This window comes from Furipterus horrens, unplaced genomic scaffold, assembly GCF_987537825.1.
Source record: "Furipterus horrens unplaced genomic scaffold, mFurHor1.1.pri manual_scaffold_5, whole genome shotgun sequence".
In the NCBI taxonomy this organism is placed as follows: domain Eukaryota; kingdom Metazoa; phylum Chordata; class Mammalia; order Chiroptera; family Furipteridae; genus Furipterus; species Furipterus horrens.
In genome coordinates this window covers 182,240,706-182,257,810 of record NW_028327175.1, presented here as the reverse complement: position 1 = coordinate 182,257,810, position 17,105 = coordinate 182,240,706, and the positions used below count along the sequence as shown (strand labels likewise).

The 17,105-nt window shown below is 51.2% G+C and overlaps 1 protein-coding gene across 2 annotated transcripts in view; it reads right to left on the bottom strand.

Moving 5' to 3' along the window:
- The window catches only part of SUFU (SUFU negative regulator of hedgehog signaling), a 98,886-nt gene that overhangs the window by 4,749 nt on the left and 77,032 nt on the right, over positions 1 to 17,105 (bottom strand). For both annotated transcript variants that reach the window (XM_090278509.1, XM_090278510.1), the window contains exons 9-11: positions 11,945 to 12,079; positions 10,110 to 10,248; positions 997 to 1,065 (exon numbers count right to left, since the gene is read on the bottom strand). In XM_090278509.1, coding sequence (XP_090134635.1) covers positions 997 to 1,065; positions 10,110 to 10,248; positions 11,945 to 12,079 — 343 coding nt within the window. The remainder of the gene's footprint in view (positions 1 to 996; positions 1,066 to 10,109; positions 10,249 to 11,944; positions 12,080 to 17,105) is intronic.

Below are 17,105 nucleotides of genomic sequence, written 5' to 3'. Positions count from 1 at the left end.
CCCTGGATGAAAGCTAGCTTGTACCTGTCCTCTCTCTGGCTTGAAAGCTTGGCCCCTGGGAGGTGAAGGAGCTCTCCCCTAAACACACTTCCTGGCAGAAAGGGCAAGGGAAGGGCCTGTCTCTACCACAGGCAGGGGAGGGCCCAGAAGAACTCTCCAGAGGCTGGAGGCCAGCTTGCTAATGTTCTACTAACCTACGGGGCATGGAGGCCAGGAAGGCTCAGATCCCACTAGGGTGCTGCTTAGTAGGAGGCCAGGGGAGGGGAAGGGACTTTCCAGGATGAGGTAAGTCCCCACAAATGAGGATGCCGGGAACAAGGAAGAAAAACAAAGAGGATTATGGGCTGCAGTCCTGTACCCTAGAAGAGTAGCCAAGGAAAGCACAAGCCCCCACCTGGCCCGCCAGCTCCTCAGGCTCTGGGCTAGGATTGGAAGAGGCAGACGAGAGGCGAGAGCTCACGGCTAGAGAAGGGAGTTAGGAGGGTGGCTCCTGGGTGGCCTGAGGCGAGAGCAAGAGTCCCTTGCTGCCCACCAGAACTCCCCAGTGGAATGTTCTCTGGCAGCAGGCATTAGCTTTCTGTTCAGAACCTGCCAGAGACCAGCTGGGGCTGGGGAGAACTCATACTAGCCTGAAGGCCCTGGCTGCCTCTTCAAGGAGGTTCTCAGGAGCCGGCGACTCAGTTTGCTGGGTCTCCTTATGAGGGCTGGGGGTGGTGGGAAGACAGAGGGAAATAAAAGCCATTTAACACCTTCAGGGTCTCCTTCCAGCCTATCCCTATATCGAAGAGAGGAAAAGAGGGAGGAAGGCAGCGGGGAAGAGAGAGAGAGAGAGGAGAGAGAGAGAAAGAGAGAGAGAGAGAAAGAGAGAGAGAGAGAGAAAGAGAGAGAGAGAGAGAAAGGGAGAGAGAGAGAGAAAGAGAGAGAGAGAGAGAAAGAGAGAGAGAGGCATACATGCTCCTGGACACCAAACCCCCTGTCAGAACCAAATAGGCTTACTTCCTCTGGAGAAGTCAAATCTTCTAAGTCCTCCAACATTTTCTCTACAAATTCTTCAGTCAACAGAATCTGGGAAGAAAGCATAAGACAGGCTTTTATTTTATTTTTTAAAATATATGGGCTTTTTGCCAATTGTCAAGCTATGGGCCTTTTTCTGGCCATGGAGCAGATACAAGCCCATGGTGATCTGCTCTAGGTACAGAGGGAAGTGCTTGAGGCCCATCTCGACTGTCACTTGCCCCCACGACCTGCCTGCAATATCAGAGGAACTAGGGTAGAGAAGGAAGGGCAGCAGAGCACAATGGGGAAGCAAGGTGGGGACATCTGGAGGGACAGCAGTGCTGGCCCCAGGAGGGGTATGGACATGGGTGGGAAAATGCCCTTTCTGGCAGCTCGCGCCTCTTGCACGATTCAGTGCACTGGGGGGGCGGGGGGTGGGGGGAACAGACCAAAAGCCGAGGGGCAGGAGCAGAGAAGAGCAACTGCCAACATCCATCTTGCCCAACCAGGTCACATGTTCCCCTCGCCCTCACCTGGTAGCACAAAAAGAATCTGTTGGGAATAAAAACCCTGTCTGGCATCAGGAAATGCCCCGGAAGGTACATCCAAGAATGTCTGTGCTGGAGAATTTGGAGGCTCTGCACCAATCTCTCATTTTACAGATGGGAAAGGGTCTCTCAACTCCCATTTCCGTCAGCAATATCCACATTCTCTGAGGCCGGATGCTCCCAAACCCTGTCCTGCTGGCCCCATGCAGCCACTGAGTTCTTCAGAACTTCCTTTTAGAAACCTGTTCTCCAGGTGGCCTCCCAGCCATCCCACTTTGCTGCTCCAGTCTGATGCCTGTCACTTAATGCACCGATGTCTAGGACAGCCTGGCCCCAGCACTTAGCTGGTACGACCAACACTCCCACCCCCTAAAGAAGTTTCACGGCCCATGGGAATGTCCAAGGGCACTCACTCAGGCCTTCCTCAACCTGATGGGCCATTTCCCAGAAGGCTCCTCTGCTCAGGCGGGCTCAGCAGAGCCAGGCCAAACTCACCTGGGGGCCTGCACCACACCAGGCCCAGGCCAAGGGTGTCTTTCCTCTTCCCCAGCTGACCCCTTTCTCCACCCCCTTCCTCCCTGTGCTAGCCCATGGGGCCTCCTGGCCTCTGCACCCCACCCTTCTGCCCCGGCCTCTGCTTTGCCTCCTCCAGCAAACTTTGAATGCCCTGGGTGTGGCAAGGAGGAAGAAAGACGATGGGCAAAGACCCTGGGGAAGGGTTCCTCTGAGGGAAAACCCCCTGTGAGAAGGATGGGGATCAAAAACTTGAGAAAATACCCATCAGGTTTCCCCTGGGGAGTTGCACACTCTGATAAGAAGAGAAGTTTCACCATTCAGAACACAGTCAGCCTGTGATGAAGTGAAATGGCCAAGAAAAGCAGCAGAGTCAGTAGAAACCTCATCGTATGGAGGACTCCAAAGAAAGGAAGTTGATGGGGTAGAGGGAGGAGCAAGGAATGGGAGAAAACTACCCCAAATGAACACACCAGCTACCACCACACCAGGCATACTGCTAAATTCCCATAATCTTTTCTCCTCAGTCTCCTTGCAGATGAGGAACCCGAGGCACAGGCAGGTTATGTAATTTGCCCAACACTACACAGCTTGTGAGTGGCTGAGACAAGACCATACCCTGAACTCTCACCCCCATGACTGTCAGGCATGTTTATTCTTCCACTCCTCTGCCCAGCAATCTACTCGATTCCATAGTGTTCCCTGGGTGTCTCTGCTAGGCCCTGGGGGATCCCCAGGGACACAGGAACGAAGAGAGGCCATTCCCCACCTGGACATGCTCCCACCCGTGGTTGACAGGGAGCCAAAGGACATCTCCTTCCCAGGCTGCAGGCCCACAGTCACGAACAAAACAGCTCCAACCGCTGGCCCACATCTCCTCGCTCAAGTTTCTGTTTGAGGAGCTCAGACCTCAAGTGAGGACAGGGACAAGGTTCAGACTGGCAAAGCAGGTCTAGGGAAACGCCTGCCTGAGGTGCCCCTCCCACCCTGTTCTCCCTCCAAGTTCCCCACAGTGGGACTGGCTGACTTCCTCTCACGGACTACAGTGACCAGTCCCCAATCACACACTGATCCTCCCACAGGGGTTTTGCTCCTTGCTCCTCCTCTTAGCCCATGCCCCCCCCCCACCCGCGCCCCAATCACCAAGTCCAGAGTTTCTCTACCAGTTATCACCAGTCTGCTTTAGTAGTACAAAAGTCACATTCATATTTTTTGGCATTTCCGGGACTTGTTGCCATCTCTTCGAATGCTAGCACAAACACAAGCATACCTAAAACCCAATTATATTACAATGGCTCCAGTCTGGGCCAGGCTCGGCTGATTTCTAGCCCACAAATAACTTGGAGGGAGAGACTTTTCTGCCACAGAGGTAAATAGGTCTGGGACTGTAACTAGTTCTTGGGGTGAGATGAGGTGGGGGAGGGCTTACAGGCACTGTGGCCACCCAGTGAGACTCCGAAGAGCTGTTTTTCAACAACAGGAAAGATAACCCTCTAATGCTGAGTTCAGTCTGAAGCTAGCTCCTCAGACAAAGGTCTGGAATTGGCGGTGAAAAGAGGGTGAGTTATGGTGGTTTTTAGAACTACCAACGCTGTACGGTACCATCTGTGTGCAGACTCATTCTGTACTCAGCTGGGGGAGGGGATGGCAGGACCAAAAAAGGGACAAACCCTACTCACTAGTCAATCTTCATTTTTGGTGATTTGCTGGTTCCTGCTGGAAACTTCAAATTATTTTAAAGAAACTAAACAGGGTAAAATTATACATGAGATCTGAATGATATTAAGGGTGACATTCCCTGCAAAGAAACACGACAGACTGTCATAGCTCCAGGCACCTAATTTAATTTCCTTTGGGAATTAAACCTTAGACGCTTGAATTCAACAAACAGGCCCTGTTCTTTGTATATTTCAGACCTGGAGCTGAGAATGTTAACAGATCTTATCAACAGGACACTGGAGATAGACAGCTATGATGGAGCGGCTCCTGGGCGCTCTCAGGAGTAACAGACTCCCTGTTGTGAGACAACTGTGGGAAAAGCCTGTGCAATTCTGGGGCTTAGGGTTCTTGAAGCTCACTGGGTCCCCACGGAGCTGCCTGGCTCTGCCGTAAATAGTATCAGGAATGGATATGACAATGACAGTTGTAACGATAAACACCACCAATAGCCGGAGCAGTGCCTCCCCTGTGTGCCAGGCACTGGGCTCAGTGCTTGACCTGTATTGTTTCACTGAATCTTCATGGCAGTCCTGAAAGGGAGGAAACTGTCATTCCCATTTTGTAGGCAAGCAGGTGTCAAGAGGAGACCAGTCTCCTGGACTTGAAAAGAATGATCTTGCCCTGGCTGGTGTGGCTCAGTGGCTTGAGCTCGCTGGCCTGCAAACCAAAAGGTCCCCAGTTTTGATTCCCAGTCAGGGCACATGCTTGGGTTTCAGGCTGGTCCCCAGTTGGGGGAGTGCTAGAAGCAACCAATTGCTGTTTCTCTCCTTCTCTTTCTCCCTCCCTTCCCCTCTCTCTAAAAATAGATAAAATGTTAAAAAATAAAAAATAAAAGGAATGGTGATCTGACCTCAGGGTAGTAGAGGATGCTCTTTTCCTATCTGGGAAAGTTACCCCAATTATAGAAGACTTGTATACTCAGTGCTGACTCCTCTCTGCTCTAAATGGGGAGAGAAGATGACTTTGGCTTTGACCAACAGCTGGAAAACCAACAATCCTAGCTCTAACCAGCCACATATCTCCTGGCCAACAGCTCAGCTCAAAAGGGCTGGAGCTCTGAGCGTCATAGACATACAGCTGCTCAAAAGCCAGGGTGGCCAGCTGGAAAGGAAGGGACACCATGCCCAAAGATGGTTTCCAAGTGGGGACAGAGGGCAAATTTCCAGGCCAGCTGGAGAATGCATAGTTACTCTAGTCCAGAAAACAGTAGAAAAAATAATAATGAAAATTAGAAAAGCACTCATTGATGTCTGTACTCACCAAGAGCTGGGCATAAAATGTTTATATTTGTGCACAAACGGTCCTGGGAGGAAAGACTCTCTAGTGAGAGGGGAAAGCCGCCCAACCAAATGCCCCTGGGAAATTTTTGAAAATATGAAAACTAGGCCCCATCCAGACCTCCTGAATCAGAATATCTTGGGCAAGGCCAAGCCATGTGCATTTTTTAAAGGCACTCAGGAGATCATGGTAGGAAGATGCTGGGAAATACTCAGGCTCACAGGGGAAAGGAGTTTGGGCATAGGCTTAACCAATAGGGGTGAGTTGTTGGCTATAGCTCCCTGCACCCACCCTACCCCACCTTTGCTCAGAGAGGGGGCTTGGAATCTAGGCCAGCAACTTAGTCCAAGGTGCTCACACCAGGTGCCTTAGGTGATGAGGGAGGATTGTCAACAACTGCCCAATTCCCCGGGCCCCAGCAAGTTCCAAAAGGAACTCAAAAAGTGATCTTTCGTCAGTGCCTGCACTGGGCAGGCTTTGCTGTGCTGCAGGCAGAAGCCCAGATGCTGCAGATCTGATTCAGATGTCTGTGGTCAATGATATTTCTGAGTCTGCAAATAGTGCTGACAATGCTCCCTCCTTCCCCTTGGTATGACAATCCCCACTTTGTCCCAGGTCTTGTCTGCATTTCGTGTTGACACGTTGTTCTTGCTTCCCAACAAGTTTGGCCTTTTTTCCCCCTCCCTTTCCTTCTCTGAGGGAAGGAAATGTGTTGTTTATAGGAGAGGGCCTGCCAAGGAGCTGCTCTGGCACCCTCGATGGCAGTGGAGGAGGCAGGGATGAGGAAGTGGTCCAGTCTGCAGCCCCCTCACCCCAACAGGCCAGACACAAGCGAAAACACATCCTGGAGACTCCCCAGGCTCAGGGGCAGAGGCATGGGGGGCAGGTAGGGCTGCAGTGGCGGCAGCACAGCAGGGCCGCACTCCTTTTCTGTTCCTGGTGGGTGGTGAGAGGTTGGCTCTGGTGGCCAGGAGCAGGCTCAGACTCCTCCTGCTGTGGCTGTTGGCGGGAGAGGGCACAACAGCCACCCCAGTCCTCTTCTGAAAGGGAGGGTGCTGTATTTCCCCAGGCACAGTGCTGGGATTCAAACCCTACTCCTGAACAGCGGTCACCATGACAGCCCAAGCAAAGGCTTCCAGGGAGAACAGGTTGTGGCCAGGTTCACCAGTGGAAGGAGAAAGTACAGGCACTGAAGCGGAGCTGCCCAGGGCCTGGGCCAGGGACTTCCAAGTGTCTTTTACATGTCCTAAGTGGATGGATAGGGACAGGAGAGGGCAGGAGCTTGTCCTTAGGACAGTGGTGAGTCAGAAGAGGAGAGCCTAGCAGTGAGTCCCCAAACTGCCTGGAGTGTGGAGCCCACTCAGAACAGCCGCTGGGTGTCTCATCCCTAGCCTGGGGCCTCCCATCAGGGCTGGTAGGGAATGGGGGCACCACCTGGGTGAGCTGTCAGATACCACACAGCTGACAAAGCACTGCAGGGCATCAAACAAATACTCTCATCTTTGGTGATGTGACCCCTATACAGCCTCTGGGCCAACTTCTCCCCCTTCAGGTCAGTCCTGGCTGGGGACGGATGAACGCCTCAGCTCTGGGCTGGGCTCCACCCACAGCACTAATAGCATGGCGATGAGACTCAAGGGAGAGGGCCTGGTAAAGTCGCTGGGGGAAGGTATGCAGGAGAGGATGCTGGCAGGGTCTGAAGACCTGCCTGCAAAGCTCTGGAGCTGGCCATAGGCTCCACCATCTCGATGAGGATGAAAATAGTAGATGGTAGGGCAAGGAGAGTCAAGGTGTCGACCTCTGGACATTGAGAACCCTACAGAAGTGGAGCAGGATCCCTGCCTCTCCAGCTCCTCCAGGAAGAAGGGAGCGCCCCCCCTGTACTCACCCTGCAGTTGCCAATGGCCCTGCCTTTGTGTGCTGGGGCCTTGACTCTCCTGGGGCTGGAGAGACCGGTGAGAAAAGAAGCGTGGAGAGCAGATGCAGGTGCAGGGCCAGGGGTAGGTGAGTGTGGAGGCCTGTCTGGGGACACTCCACAAGCTCCAGAAGGTCCCAGATTCCCTTACCTCTGCCTTTTTCTCTCAGCCTCTTCTTTGTCACTCTCCTCCCATGTGGGGTGGCTTTGCCATGCCTTTTCCCCAAGAGATACCAGGACTGGGCTGGCAGCCAGAACAAGGTGCCAAGGCTGGGAAAGAGGACTTCCAAGGCTGTGAGGGCTGATGCAAGAAAGTCATCCCAGCCCCTCCCAATTCAGCTGGGACCAACAGGGAGGTTCAAGTAGCAGCCAAGAAGTCTGGGTCTCTTGCCCTCACTGGTGACAAGCCTAATCCCAGGCCTCTAGGAGGTCCTACAGACGCCCAGGGAGACAGCCAGCCCCAGAAGGAGACTTAGAGGCCCTCAAGTAATTACAGGCCCACTTTCCCACAAGCTAGGGAGCTGCCTGTGACCACAGTGGCAAGACCCTAAAGGGAAAGTAGGCTGGCAGTCAGATGCAGAAAATGCTGACTGCTTTGGGGGTGGGGAGGAGAGCTGGGGTGGGTGTTGGCTCTGTAGCTGAGGATTGGCTAGGGGCAGGGCAGGTTTCCTAGGACTTCTTGGAAAGGGCCTCAGAAACCCCTTGGTGAGTGAGGGTGTGGGCTTGGGGAGGGGGGCCCCAGCCAGCTTTCCTGGGAGCTCCCCTGTGAGTTGGCCCCTGTGGTGGACCACTCTAATGAGCCCATAACACAGGCCTTTGATTAAGCAGCTCCCAGCACAGCAACTTTATTGAAACATACCGAAGCCAGCGGCTGGTTCCCACCGCTCCTGGTTCCCCGGGCAACAGTGCACGGGAGGGGACTGTGAGCACGGGAGTCAGTACTGCCCTAGTGCTCAAGCTCACTGAGGGGCCGCGGCAGGGTGAGGGGGAGTGGAGCTGGCCTGGAATGCCAGCGGCTGGGGATAAGAAGCTTGGGAACTTGGGCTGCATCCAGAACTCTGAAGGGACTGAGGGGCAACATGACATCTGCTGAGCCCCCTGGGGGCCAAGGTCCCCAAACTGCTGAGAACTGAAAAAGTTGACCAACCCCCTCCTCAGGGCAAGAACATGTTCCAAGGGGGAGGTGGGACTCCAAGAAGAGGTTCAGAGTTGAAGATGTAAAATGTAACTGGGGGTAGGGGACTTCTTGAGTTTTGGGAGACTCCAGTCCTTACTCTTCCAAGAAAATGTGCTTGAACCTTAAAACACACACAGATGTTATCTGAAGACACTTCTGCTGATACCTGACAGCACTCAGTCATCTACTGGGAATGATGACCTGTGAACTCTCAGGGGCTGGGGTCTCTTGTGTGGTCCCCACCTTCCCCCTCTTTTACTAGCTCTGCTCAGGCAAGAGGCCTGCTCCCTACCTGCTGTCCACGGAGGCAGCCTAATGACCTGGAACACTGCTGGAGGTGAGGTGGGGAGGCCCTTTCCACTTGTGCTGGGCTAATTTCAAATGTTATACTTAAGAGCTTTTGCTATAGTAACTACAAACACCACATGGACAGAAATCTAATGTTACCAAGAGGGAGTTTTAAAATATATTTATATCTTTTTGGTTCAAAGTAATTTTGTTATGAAACAGTGTAATAACAACAGTGGAAAAAGGCAAGATAATTTATGGAACATAATATCCCTAAAGCAGCAGCTTCCATTTCTGCCTTGGCTGGGTCTGAGGAGTGAGTTGGGGTCCTTTGTTTGCTGTTTGTTTTAGTTAAGGGCTAGTATCTTAGGTGGAGGGGAAGGGGCTCCTGGCCTAAGGGAGAAGAAATTCAGCTGCAAGACAACACACACACATGCAGACAAGAAGCACACCCACAATAACACTATATATATGTGCTTCACAGACACGCCCCCCACCCATCAGGGTAGATACACATGCTCTCTTCCCTCTACTGTAATTTCCTGCCCCGCAGCCAGACACCACAAATAAAGCAGGTCACCTTTTGGATTAGGGTCAGATTCTCCAACCCCTTAAAAAATTTTTTTTAATTAAGAAGAAGAATTTTTGATCCTCAACTGAGGATTTTTTTTTTTTTAATTGATTTTAGAGAGAGAGTGGTGGGGATGTGGGGAGGGAGGGAGAGGGAGAAAAACATCAATGTGAGAGAGAAACACCGATCAGTTGCCTCTTGCACATGCCCTGACCAGGGATCGAACCTGCAACCTTTTGGTGAACAGGATGACACACCAACCAACCAAGCAACCTGGCCAGGGCCAGATTCCCTTTTTAAAAAATTTTAATTTCATTACATTATTTTTTATTGTATTTTTTCCATTATCATTTATTCCCTATGGACCCTCTTCCACCTCCACCCCCTTTTTTGATAGTCCTGAGAAAGGTAAGGTAGAGTGTTCCTCCTCCTGCACCCCCAACAAACAAACAAACAAACAAACAACAAAAAGGATGTCATTCCTCTAATACATTTGGGAGTATGCTGGGCCAGGCCAAGACCCTGTGAGGCCTGAAACAGGGAGGCCTATGGCTTTCCGGCCCCAGCACCCCACTTGGCCGTGGCTCTGAAGCTGTGCTCCAGCCAGAAGAGCAAAGGACTATGTGTTCTGAACAAGCCAGGAGATTTCTGCACAGAGAAGCTGGGCTTCCCTCAGGAGAAATGGGAGAGCCATTAGATGAGAGGTGGGAGAGACTCTGCCTGCTGAGGCCTGCCCATCCCAGCCTCAGGTCCACATGCCCGCTTTCTAGGAAGTCTGGTGGGCTTCACGCGTCCTTCCATTCTGCTTCAACCTTGGTTTACCCAGGGTGCAGAAATGACACATCCCTCAATCTTGGATTCCAGGGCAAACAGAACTACCAAGGGCCAGGGACTAGAGAGTTATCACTCGTGTCTCAAGTGACGGGGGCTCAGCCAGGAAGTGCTCCTGAAGCTGATGGGATCGGCAGTGGCCACACTCCACACCGCTTCTCATAACCAGCCCTCAGGAGGGGCGCCACCAAGAGCTCCCAAGGGAGAGGGAGGGGACGGGGTTGGGAAGAGCCCATAGAAAGGAGGTGGGGAGAAGAAAAAGAGCCTTCTCACTTGTAACCAGGGTCCATGAGCTGCGTAAGGGTGCTCCTCAGTGGCGAAGGCGCCTTCTACTCCCGTGGAGACGAATGTGATGGCCATGTCTCCTGTGATACTTTTATACGTAAAGTGCCGCCCATGCAGGAGCCTGCCCCTGGGGGTGGGAACATGAAGACAGTGAACAGCAGGTCTGGACAAGGCTCAGGGACTGTGGGGGCGATGCTGCCTGAGACAGGATGCCTGGCAAATGCCCTCCTGACTGCCCACCAGTCCACTAACAGGGGACTGTAACTAAACATGTTCATTTCAACACCTGCCAAGAGAAGCCTCTCCCAAGTTCTCTCCTGGCATTCTTCCAAAGTGCTCAAAGCTGGCAGACACAGGAGATCAGCATTCAAAGGGCCTGCAGAGCTAGGCGAGTCCATCTCCCTCAGGTCCTGGTGAGTCCAGAGAGGACAGGTGGCAATGTGCCCAAGGTCATGCCCTGAGCTAAGGCTGGGGTAGGGGGGAGTCATGGCCCCTTTGTTTAGAGGATGGAGGTGAAGTAGTTCTACTTTACCACATTCCTGGGTGATGGTGGAGTGCCTTCACAGGGCTGTGCTCAGAACATTCCACCTGCTTCTGCACCCTCCCACAAGATTTAAATATGACTAGCCCAAGGCCACAAGCACATCTTTAAAATCAAAACAAAACAAAACAAAACAAAAGCTGAAGCCAAGTAGGGTCACTCTGAGGGAGCCACAAGAAGTTACTATTAATTCCCAGTCTGGAAATATACCTGCAGGAAGGGCAGGAAGGAGTAACCAGTGGGGCAGAGAGGCCGGTCAGCAAAGGAAGCAAAGTTGCTCTCTGCTTTCTCAGGCTGCCCCAGATTAACCCTTCCCCAGTCCAAAAGCCCTGAGCCTGGCTCAAAGAGAGACTTGGGAGGAAATGGCTGGGGTCCTGGGTTGGGAGTGGGGGGGCCTGCCAGCCACTATTCATCCTGACCACTGGCTATCTTTGCCCTGCTGACTTGGGTGGCTGGCCAAGGCTGGTCACCATTCGAGCTCCTTCCCCAGGCTTCAGGAACAGTGTGGAGGGTCCAAACCAGTGCAAATGTGGTTCTAAAGCCCGCATCTTTGGCCAACATACTATGTAAACATTTATGGCACAGTGACTTGTTTCTCCCTATGATAATGGCAGGAGTTTCTGGGGGTCCTTCTTCCCCTGCCCCTTTCTTCCTTGTCACTGTTATGTGAGTTTCGAGTTATTCCTGCTGCCTCCCCTGCAATAAAATGAGGGTGGAACCCCCGAGAGCTGTGGAGAAAGTCAGCTGCCACAGATTCAGCCCAGTGCAGCATCCCCAAGCAGAGAGCTGAATTCTGGTCATAGGGTGGGGTTTCTGGCAATGTGGACAGTAGCAGAAGGGACACAGCTGGGCTTCCTGGTCCCTCAAGGAGTCTGCTGGGCTGGCCAGTGGGTTTGAAGAACTGACTGTTTTGCATGGGAAAAGCAGCAAGCAGGAGAAAGCAGAGCCCAATCCACCAGAGCCCTTGGCCCACCACTCCAGTGCTGTGGGGACCCTAACTCTGGGTTTGGGAGACGAGAGGAGCATCTGTGACTCTCTAGGTCACTGAAACTCCCTAAGGGAGCAGGGCTGAGGGACTCTTCTTTGGACAAAGGAGAGCTTTTCACCACAGTGGGGACTACTGGCTGGCTCAGAGTCCACAGGCTCCCCCACAGGCCCCCACGGAGCTGCATGACTAGTTCTCCCCGCTTTGTGGGCCCCAGGCTCCAACAAGGTGTGGGGGGAGATGGCAAGCACAGGCATGGTGGCTCCTTGGGGCCCAGCTGGGTGCTATGGGGCTCACCTTAGGCACAGAGGAATGAGGGCTCCTGACTCTTGGTTGAATTTCAGATGTACACTCTCAAGTTGCCGTGTGCGGATCAGCTCATGGGGAATGATGGCTGTAGAGCTGTCACTTTCCAGGCTGTCTTTGCGGCTCCTGTGAAGCAAGCACAGGAACAGGTTCAGTACGGGAACAGGTTCTGACCGCAGGGATGAGCTAAATGGAGGTCTCCCAGGCTAGGATCCTGATGACAATGACAGGGATTGATGATAATGATAACAACAGCCACCATTCACTAAGAACTTGCCAAGCAACCTCACAACACCCCCATGAGGTGGGCAGTATCATTATATCCCTTTGTACAGATAAAGAACTATGGATCAGGGAGGGTAAGTAACTTGTCCAGGCTGTACAGCCAAGGAGTTGGAGCTGGGATGTGATCGCAGGTAGCTCCGGTTCTAAAACCTGCATCTTCAACATTATATACATGTTTATGTCACAGTGATTTGTTCTTCCCTATGATAGCAGCAGGAGCTTCTGGAGGTCCTGCTCCTGCCCTGGAACCTCAGGCTGAGTTCTCCAAGGCTGGGTGGGGTACTAGAGAAACAACTCCAAGAGCTTCCTTTCAGCTGACCCTGGAAAGGCTGTGACATCAGAGCAGGGTCTAAGCTTGCAGCAACATACACATCTTTCATCTGATCACGAAATGACATAATCCTCAGCAAGGGGTGAAACCAGGCTCTTGGGAGTCATACCAGTGGGCCTGGACGGACCACAGAACCCTGCCACTGCTGCCTCACACTCCCTCCTGCCCTGCTTCCCACCAACAGCTCGTCCCATAGCTAGGCCACGGGGTCCCTTTGCTATCTAAGATTTGTTCTTTCAAATTCAGCTGCCCCTACTGAAACCTCTCAAATCTGCCTCAGCCAGAAATGAGGGTTACCCACTGGTCCCATTCAAAAGGCCGGATCCTGCTTTGGGCTGTGAATCTCAGAACAATTCTCCAGTGTCCATCAAAGTACTGGGTTAGAAGCTCTAGTTATTTATAATTCAAGTGGCCAAAGCCACCCAAGATGTCTGGGCCCGACAGGCGAACAGCCAGTGAGGGGCAGGCCAACCTCCTCACACACTGAAGGCTGAGCACTAGGGCCTGGGGCCAGTGAGGCACCCTGAGAGGCAGAGAACCTACCCAGAGGTTGGGCATGATGTCAGCAGGCAGGACGATGGAGGGTCCACTTAAGCTTTGATTTATAAGAGCTCCGGAGGCAACGGGGACCCTTCCTGCTAGCTGGGTGGATCCACCCCCAGATGTATGTGGCTGCTCTTTCACAAAGTGTCCCCTTCCTCTGGTTTTCCTAAGCCAATTCTGAAACTGCCCTTTGCTCTAGCTTCTCCTTGGACAAACCCTTTCACAAGATGTGAAAAAGAGACAAATGCTCTGGCCAAGAGGGTCACAGAATTTCAGCACTGGAAGGAAATTCAGTTGTTTAATCTACGTTTTTCCTTTACTAAATGGACCTAGTAATGCATCAGAGGACACAGAGCTGGTCTGTGGCAGTCCAGTGTGGGAGCCTAGGACCTCTGACCAGTGCTTTCCTTCATGCCTGGCTGCTAGGCTGCCTGACTCCCTACCCAGGAAAGGACACCCACATGGGACACCCCCTCAGTGGGCGCTTGGACGGAGCAGAACTCAGGAGAGACGGTAGTTCTCCTTTGGTGAGGCCCTGTTCTGCTCCAGAGTAAGGAGCCCATAGATTCACTGCTCAGTCCTCACATCAGGCACCCAAGGTAGATTTTTCTACAGATGAGGAAACTGAGGCTAAGAGAGGTGAGGTGACAAGCCTGAGGTCACAGAATGAGTTTACGAGGAAAAGTCAGGGTGTGATTCCCACAATTACTTCCCTGTGCCATGTCTGACAATGGTCCGCACAGGCATACTTTCCTGCTGCCAGGAGGGCCTCTGAGCCTTCAGGACCTGCTAGAGGGAGGATCCCCCCCCCTCTGGCACAGGCAAAAATGCTGATGAATAGCAACCGGGGTGAGCGTGGGGGGCTGGGAGAGAAGAATCAACAGCACACAGGACTGGAGACATCTCAAGCTGGAGGGAAAAATAAATTGTTGAAAGTCAGCTAAAGTCACCTTGGTAACTGCTACAACACACTCACCCAGAACGAGGACATGAAACCCAACTGCAAACAGCTTTAAAGAAATGGAAAAGAACTTAATCATCTGAAGAATTAATGTGACAAGTGCCCACATTTACACCTCCCACCAACCTTCAATCATTTGAAAGCATACTTTAATCTTTTAAGAGAAAAAAGCCCTGCAAAACGCTGGATCTGCAGTCCTGAGGCTCGGGTGTTTCCGGCACGCTGCTCCACACAGTGCAGAAGTCCAGCTTTCTGCTGATTTGTTTTTTCTGGACATCGATGCAGAAGCATGAATTATTTGTGTGGGCTGGGTGAGGTATTAAATCTGCAGCCGACACAGGTTTGCAATGTTTTGCATGGTTGTCAGCTTAATCTTAGTCATAAAAAAATAAGTAGTATGCTCACTAACATGGCCTGAGTTCCCAGTGGAGGGGAAGGCAGGGGCTGGTGGCTGGAAGCGAAAAGGGCTCCTAGGGAGGCGTGGTCCACACCCACTGGAGCTGCTGGGGATATGGGCCAGGCGATGAAGGATGACCTACTGCCCCAGGAGGCAGTGACTAATAGCACTGGTGCAGGCAAATGACTTAACTTCTCCCTAAGCTTCCGTATCCTCTAGATGGGAATAAATAACAACACCCGTTTGTTATAGGACTAAATGAGATGATTCAAGCTAAGCATCTAACAGAGCCTGGGATGTAATAGGTGATCAAAATATATCCGGAATGCATCAACAGGATGTTATATCTGCTCCTCCTGCAGGAATGTTTGCCTTTACTCTGGGCCCATAAATCCAACTGCCTCTGGCCAAGTCAGTCACCCTTTCTGAGCAAAAGTCCTTGTCCTGAGCTTGGGAAAGGGGACTTCTGAGATGGGCCTTGAAAGGGCTCCTAGCTCCCTGAGCAGGTACTGGTCAATCGCTGGTGCTCTGAGAAGGCCCGACTACAGGCCAGTGAAAACCCAGGAGGCCTTTGGTCTGCAGGGCAGGTGCAGGCAGGGCCATCTTCCTTCTGTAGAGCATGACTGGTCTTCCTGTAGGTCTCAATCGCCCTCCACGGCAGCCTTTCAAATCCCTGAAGCTGCTCTCACTGCCCATCAATGGTTTCTGTCTTCCAGAATTTGTGGCCCCAACTTTCAACTATCTTTTTAAGACAAAGTTTTGGAATCTTCCATCCATTCAGAGCACTTTCCTATGAATTCATTCTGGCTTGCAAAGCCAAAGTGTCATGTCCAGAAGTGAAGGGTCTTGTGTGGAAATAAATATACTATGTGGCCTAACCAGTGCAGATCACAGAGGGACTGCTGAGTTTTTTGTTTGGGATATTTTGTTTCTATTAAAACTGTCATAAAATTGTCTATCCCCTGTAACCTTATTGTACTACCAACTCATACTGCCTCCACCCCAATCCACGAACTCTCCCTCAGGCTTTCTCCCATGGGCTGCACTGAGACCTCTTCACCCCCATCTTGTAGGTCCTGTGGATTATCTGGAGCGAAGAGCAGAACTCCGCATTATCTGGCTGGTGTTCTAAGCAGTCCGGATATTTCTGAAACCTGACTCTGGCATGTATCATATCAGCATTCCCTTCTGACTTCACATCGTTGACAAAACTGATAAACTGCCATCGATGTTCTCATCCCAGGCTTGGACTACACAGTGAGCAGGACAGCGCAAGGCAAACAGGTTGACAGACTGACATCATTCCTCTTTGGGTATGCTCACCCAAATGGGGATAAATCAGCCCAACCCTCCCATCACCAAACCCCTCACACTCCTGGATGCTCTGCGGACATTTCTCTGCCTTGCCAACAATGGTATCAGAAGATATTCTCAAATGTATTACTAAACCCCACCTATATAAGGTCTACAGTACTTTTCCTTGTCTAGCAGGGAGAAATAGGTAACTTATTTCTAAAAAGGCGGTGAGGATGGTCAGGCAAGTCTGACTGTTCGGGAGTCCATGCTGACACTCAGGGCTGTTTCCCTTACCGAGTACTCACCACTTACTTGCTGAATAAGCTAGTCAAGAATTTTCCCCAAGAGTTGACACAGAGCTCACTTGTCTAGAGAGTTAAGAAGCTTTCAGTCTGCCAACACTTCTCTCTCATTCCCTCAAAGATGTCTGACATCAGCCTCCTGAATCTCATCTGACAATGTGCCTGATACTCTGGGGCACAACACATTGGACCAGATCTGAAAACATGGCATCAATGCTCTTATACTTTTGTGGTAACCCTCCTGATCTGATGACCATTCTTTCTGAGACTGACATATAACAGAACTCAAGTAAATTTTGCTTTCTCTCTGTCATTGATTAACTCTATCCAAACAAGGGGGCCTAGGTTTTTCTTCTTGTTTCAAACAGAAGTACAAGAACTAAAGTACTTTTTTCTGGTCAAAGCACTTTTTTGAAAGACTCAGTTCTTGAATTTCAGCTTTTCTTAACCCTGTTCCTTAAAAGTTGTGCTGCTATAACATACTTCTCATTCCAGCTTTTGCTCAAATTCTCCAAAAAATCTGAGTTACGTAAAGGATTCTCTACACATTTATACTGGTCCCTGAAGGTATTATATCTCCTTTTAATTTTCAATAATACTAAGAGGCACCTTTTATTGAATGCAGACTATGGTGCAGGTCCTATGCTAAAACCTTTTAAAACTTTTATTTCCATAACAACCCTACTATTTTTCCCATTCTGCCAACGAACTGAAACTGAGAGACTTAAATAACTAGCCCAAGATCACACAATGAGCAAATAACGGGCCGAGGCAAAATCCCCAGGTCTTCCTGACGCCAGCTAAAAATGTAACCACAATATTTCTCCTTAAGAACCTCCCATCCCTTTGGTGGTCTTTCTTCCGTGGGTTTCAAGGCCATGAAGACATATTTATTTTTTCCCCCTGAACTCTTAAAAGAACTGCTTCCTTGAAGCCAGGGCAGGGCTTCCCAAAGGGTATTTAATGGAATTTTAATTTGAGAGAAGCTTCTAGAAAAGCAGATGTGGCAAGGGCTGAATGTAATATGCTTTATCTTG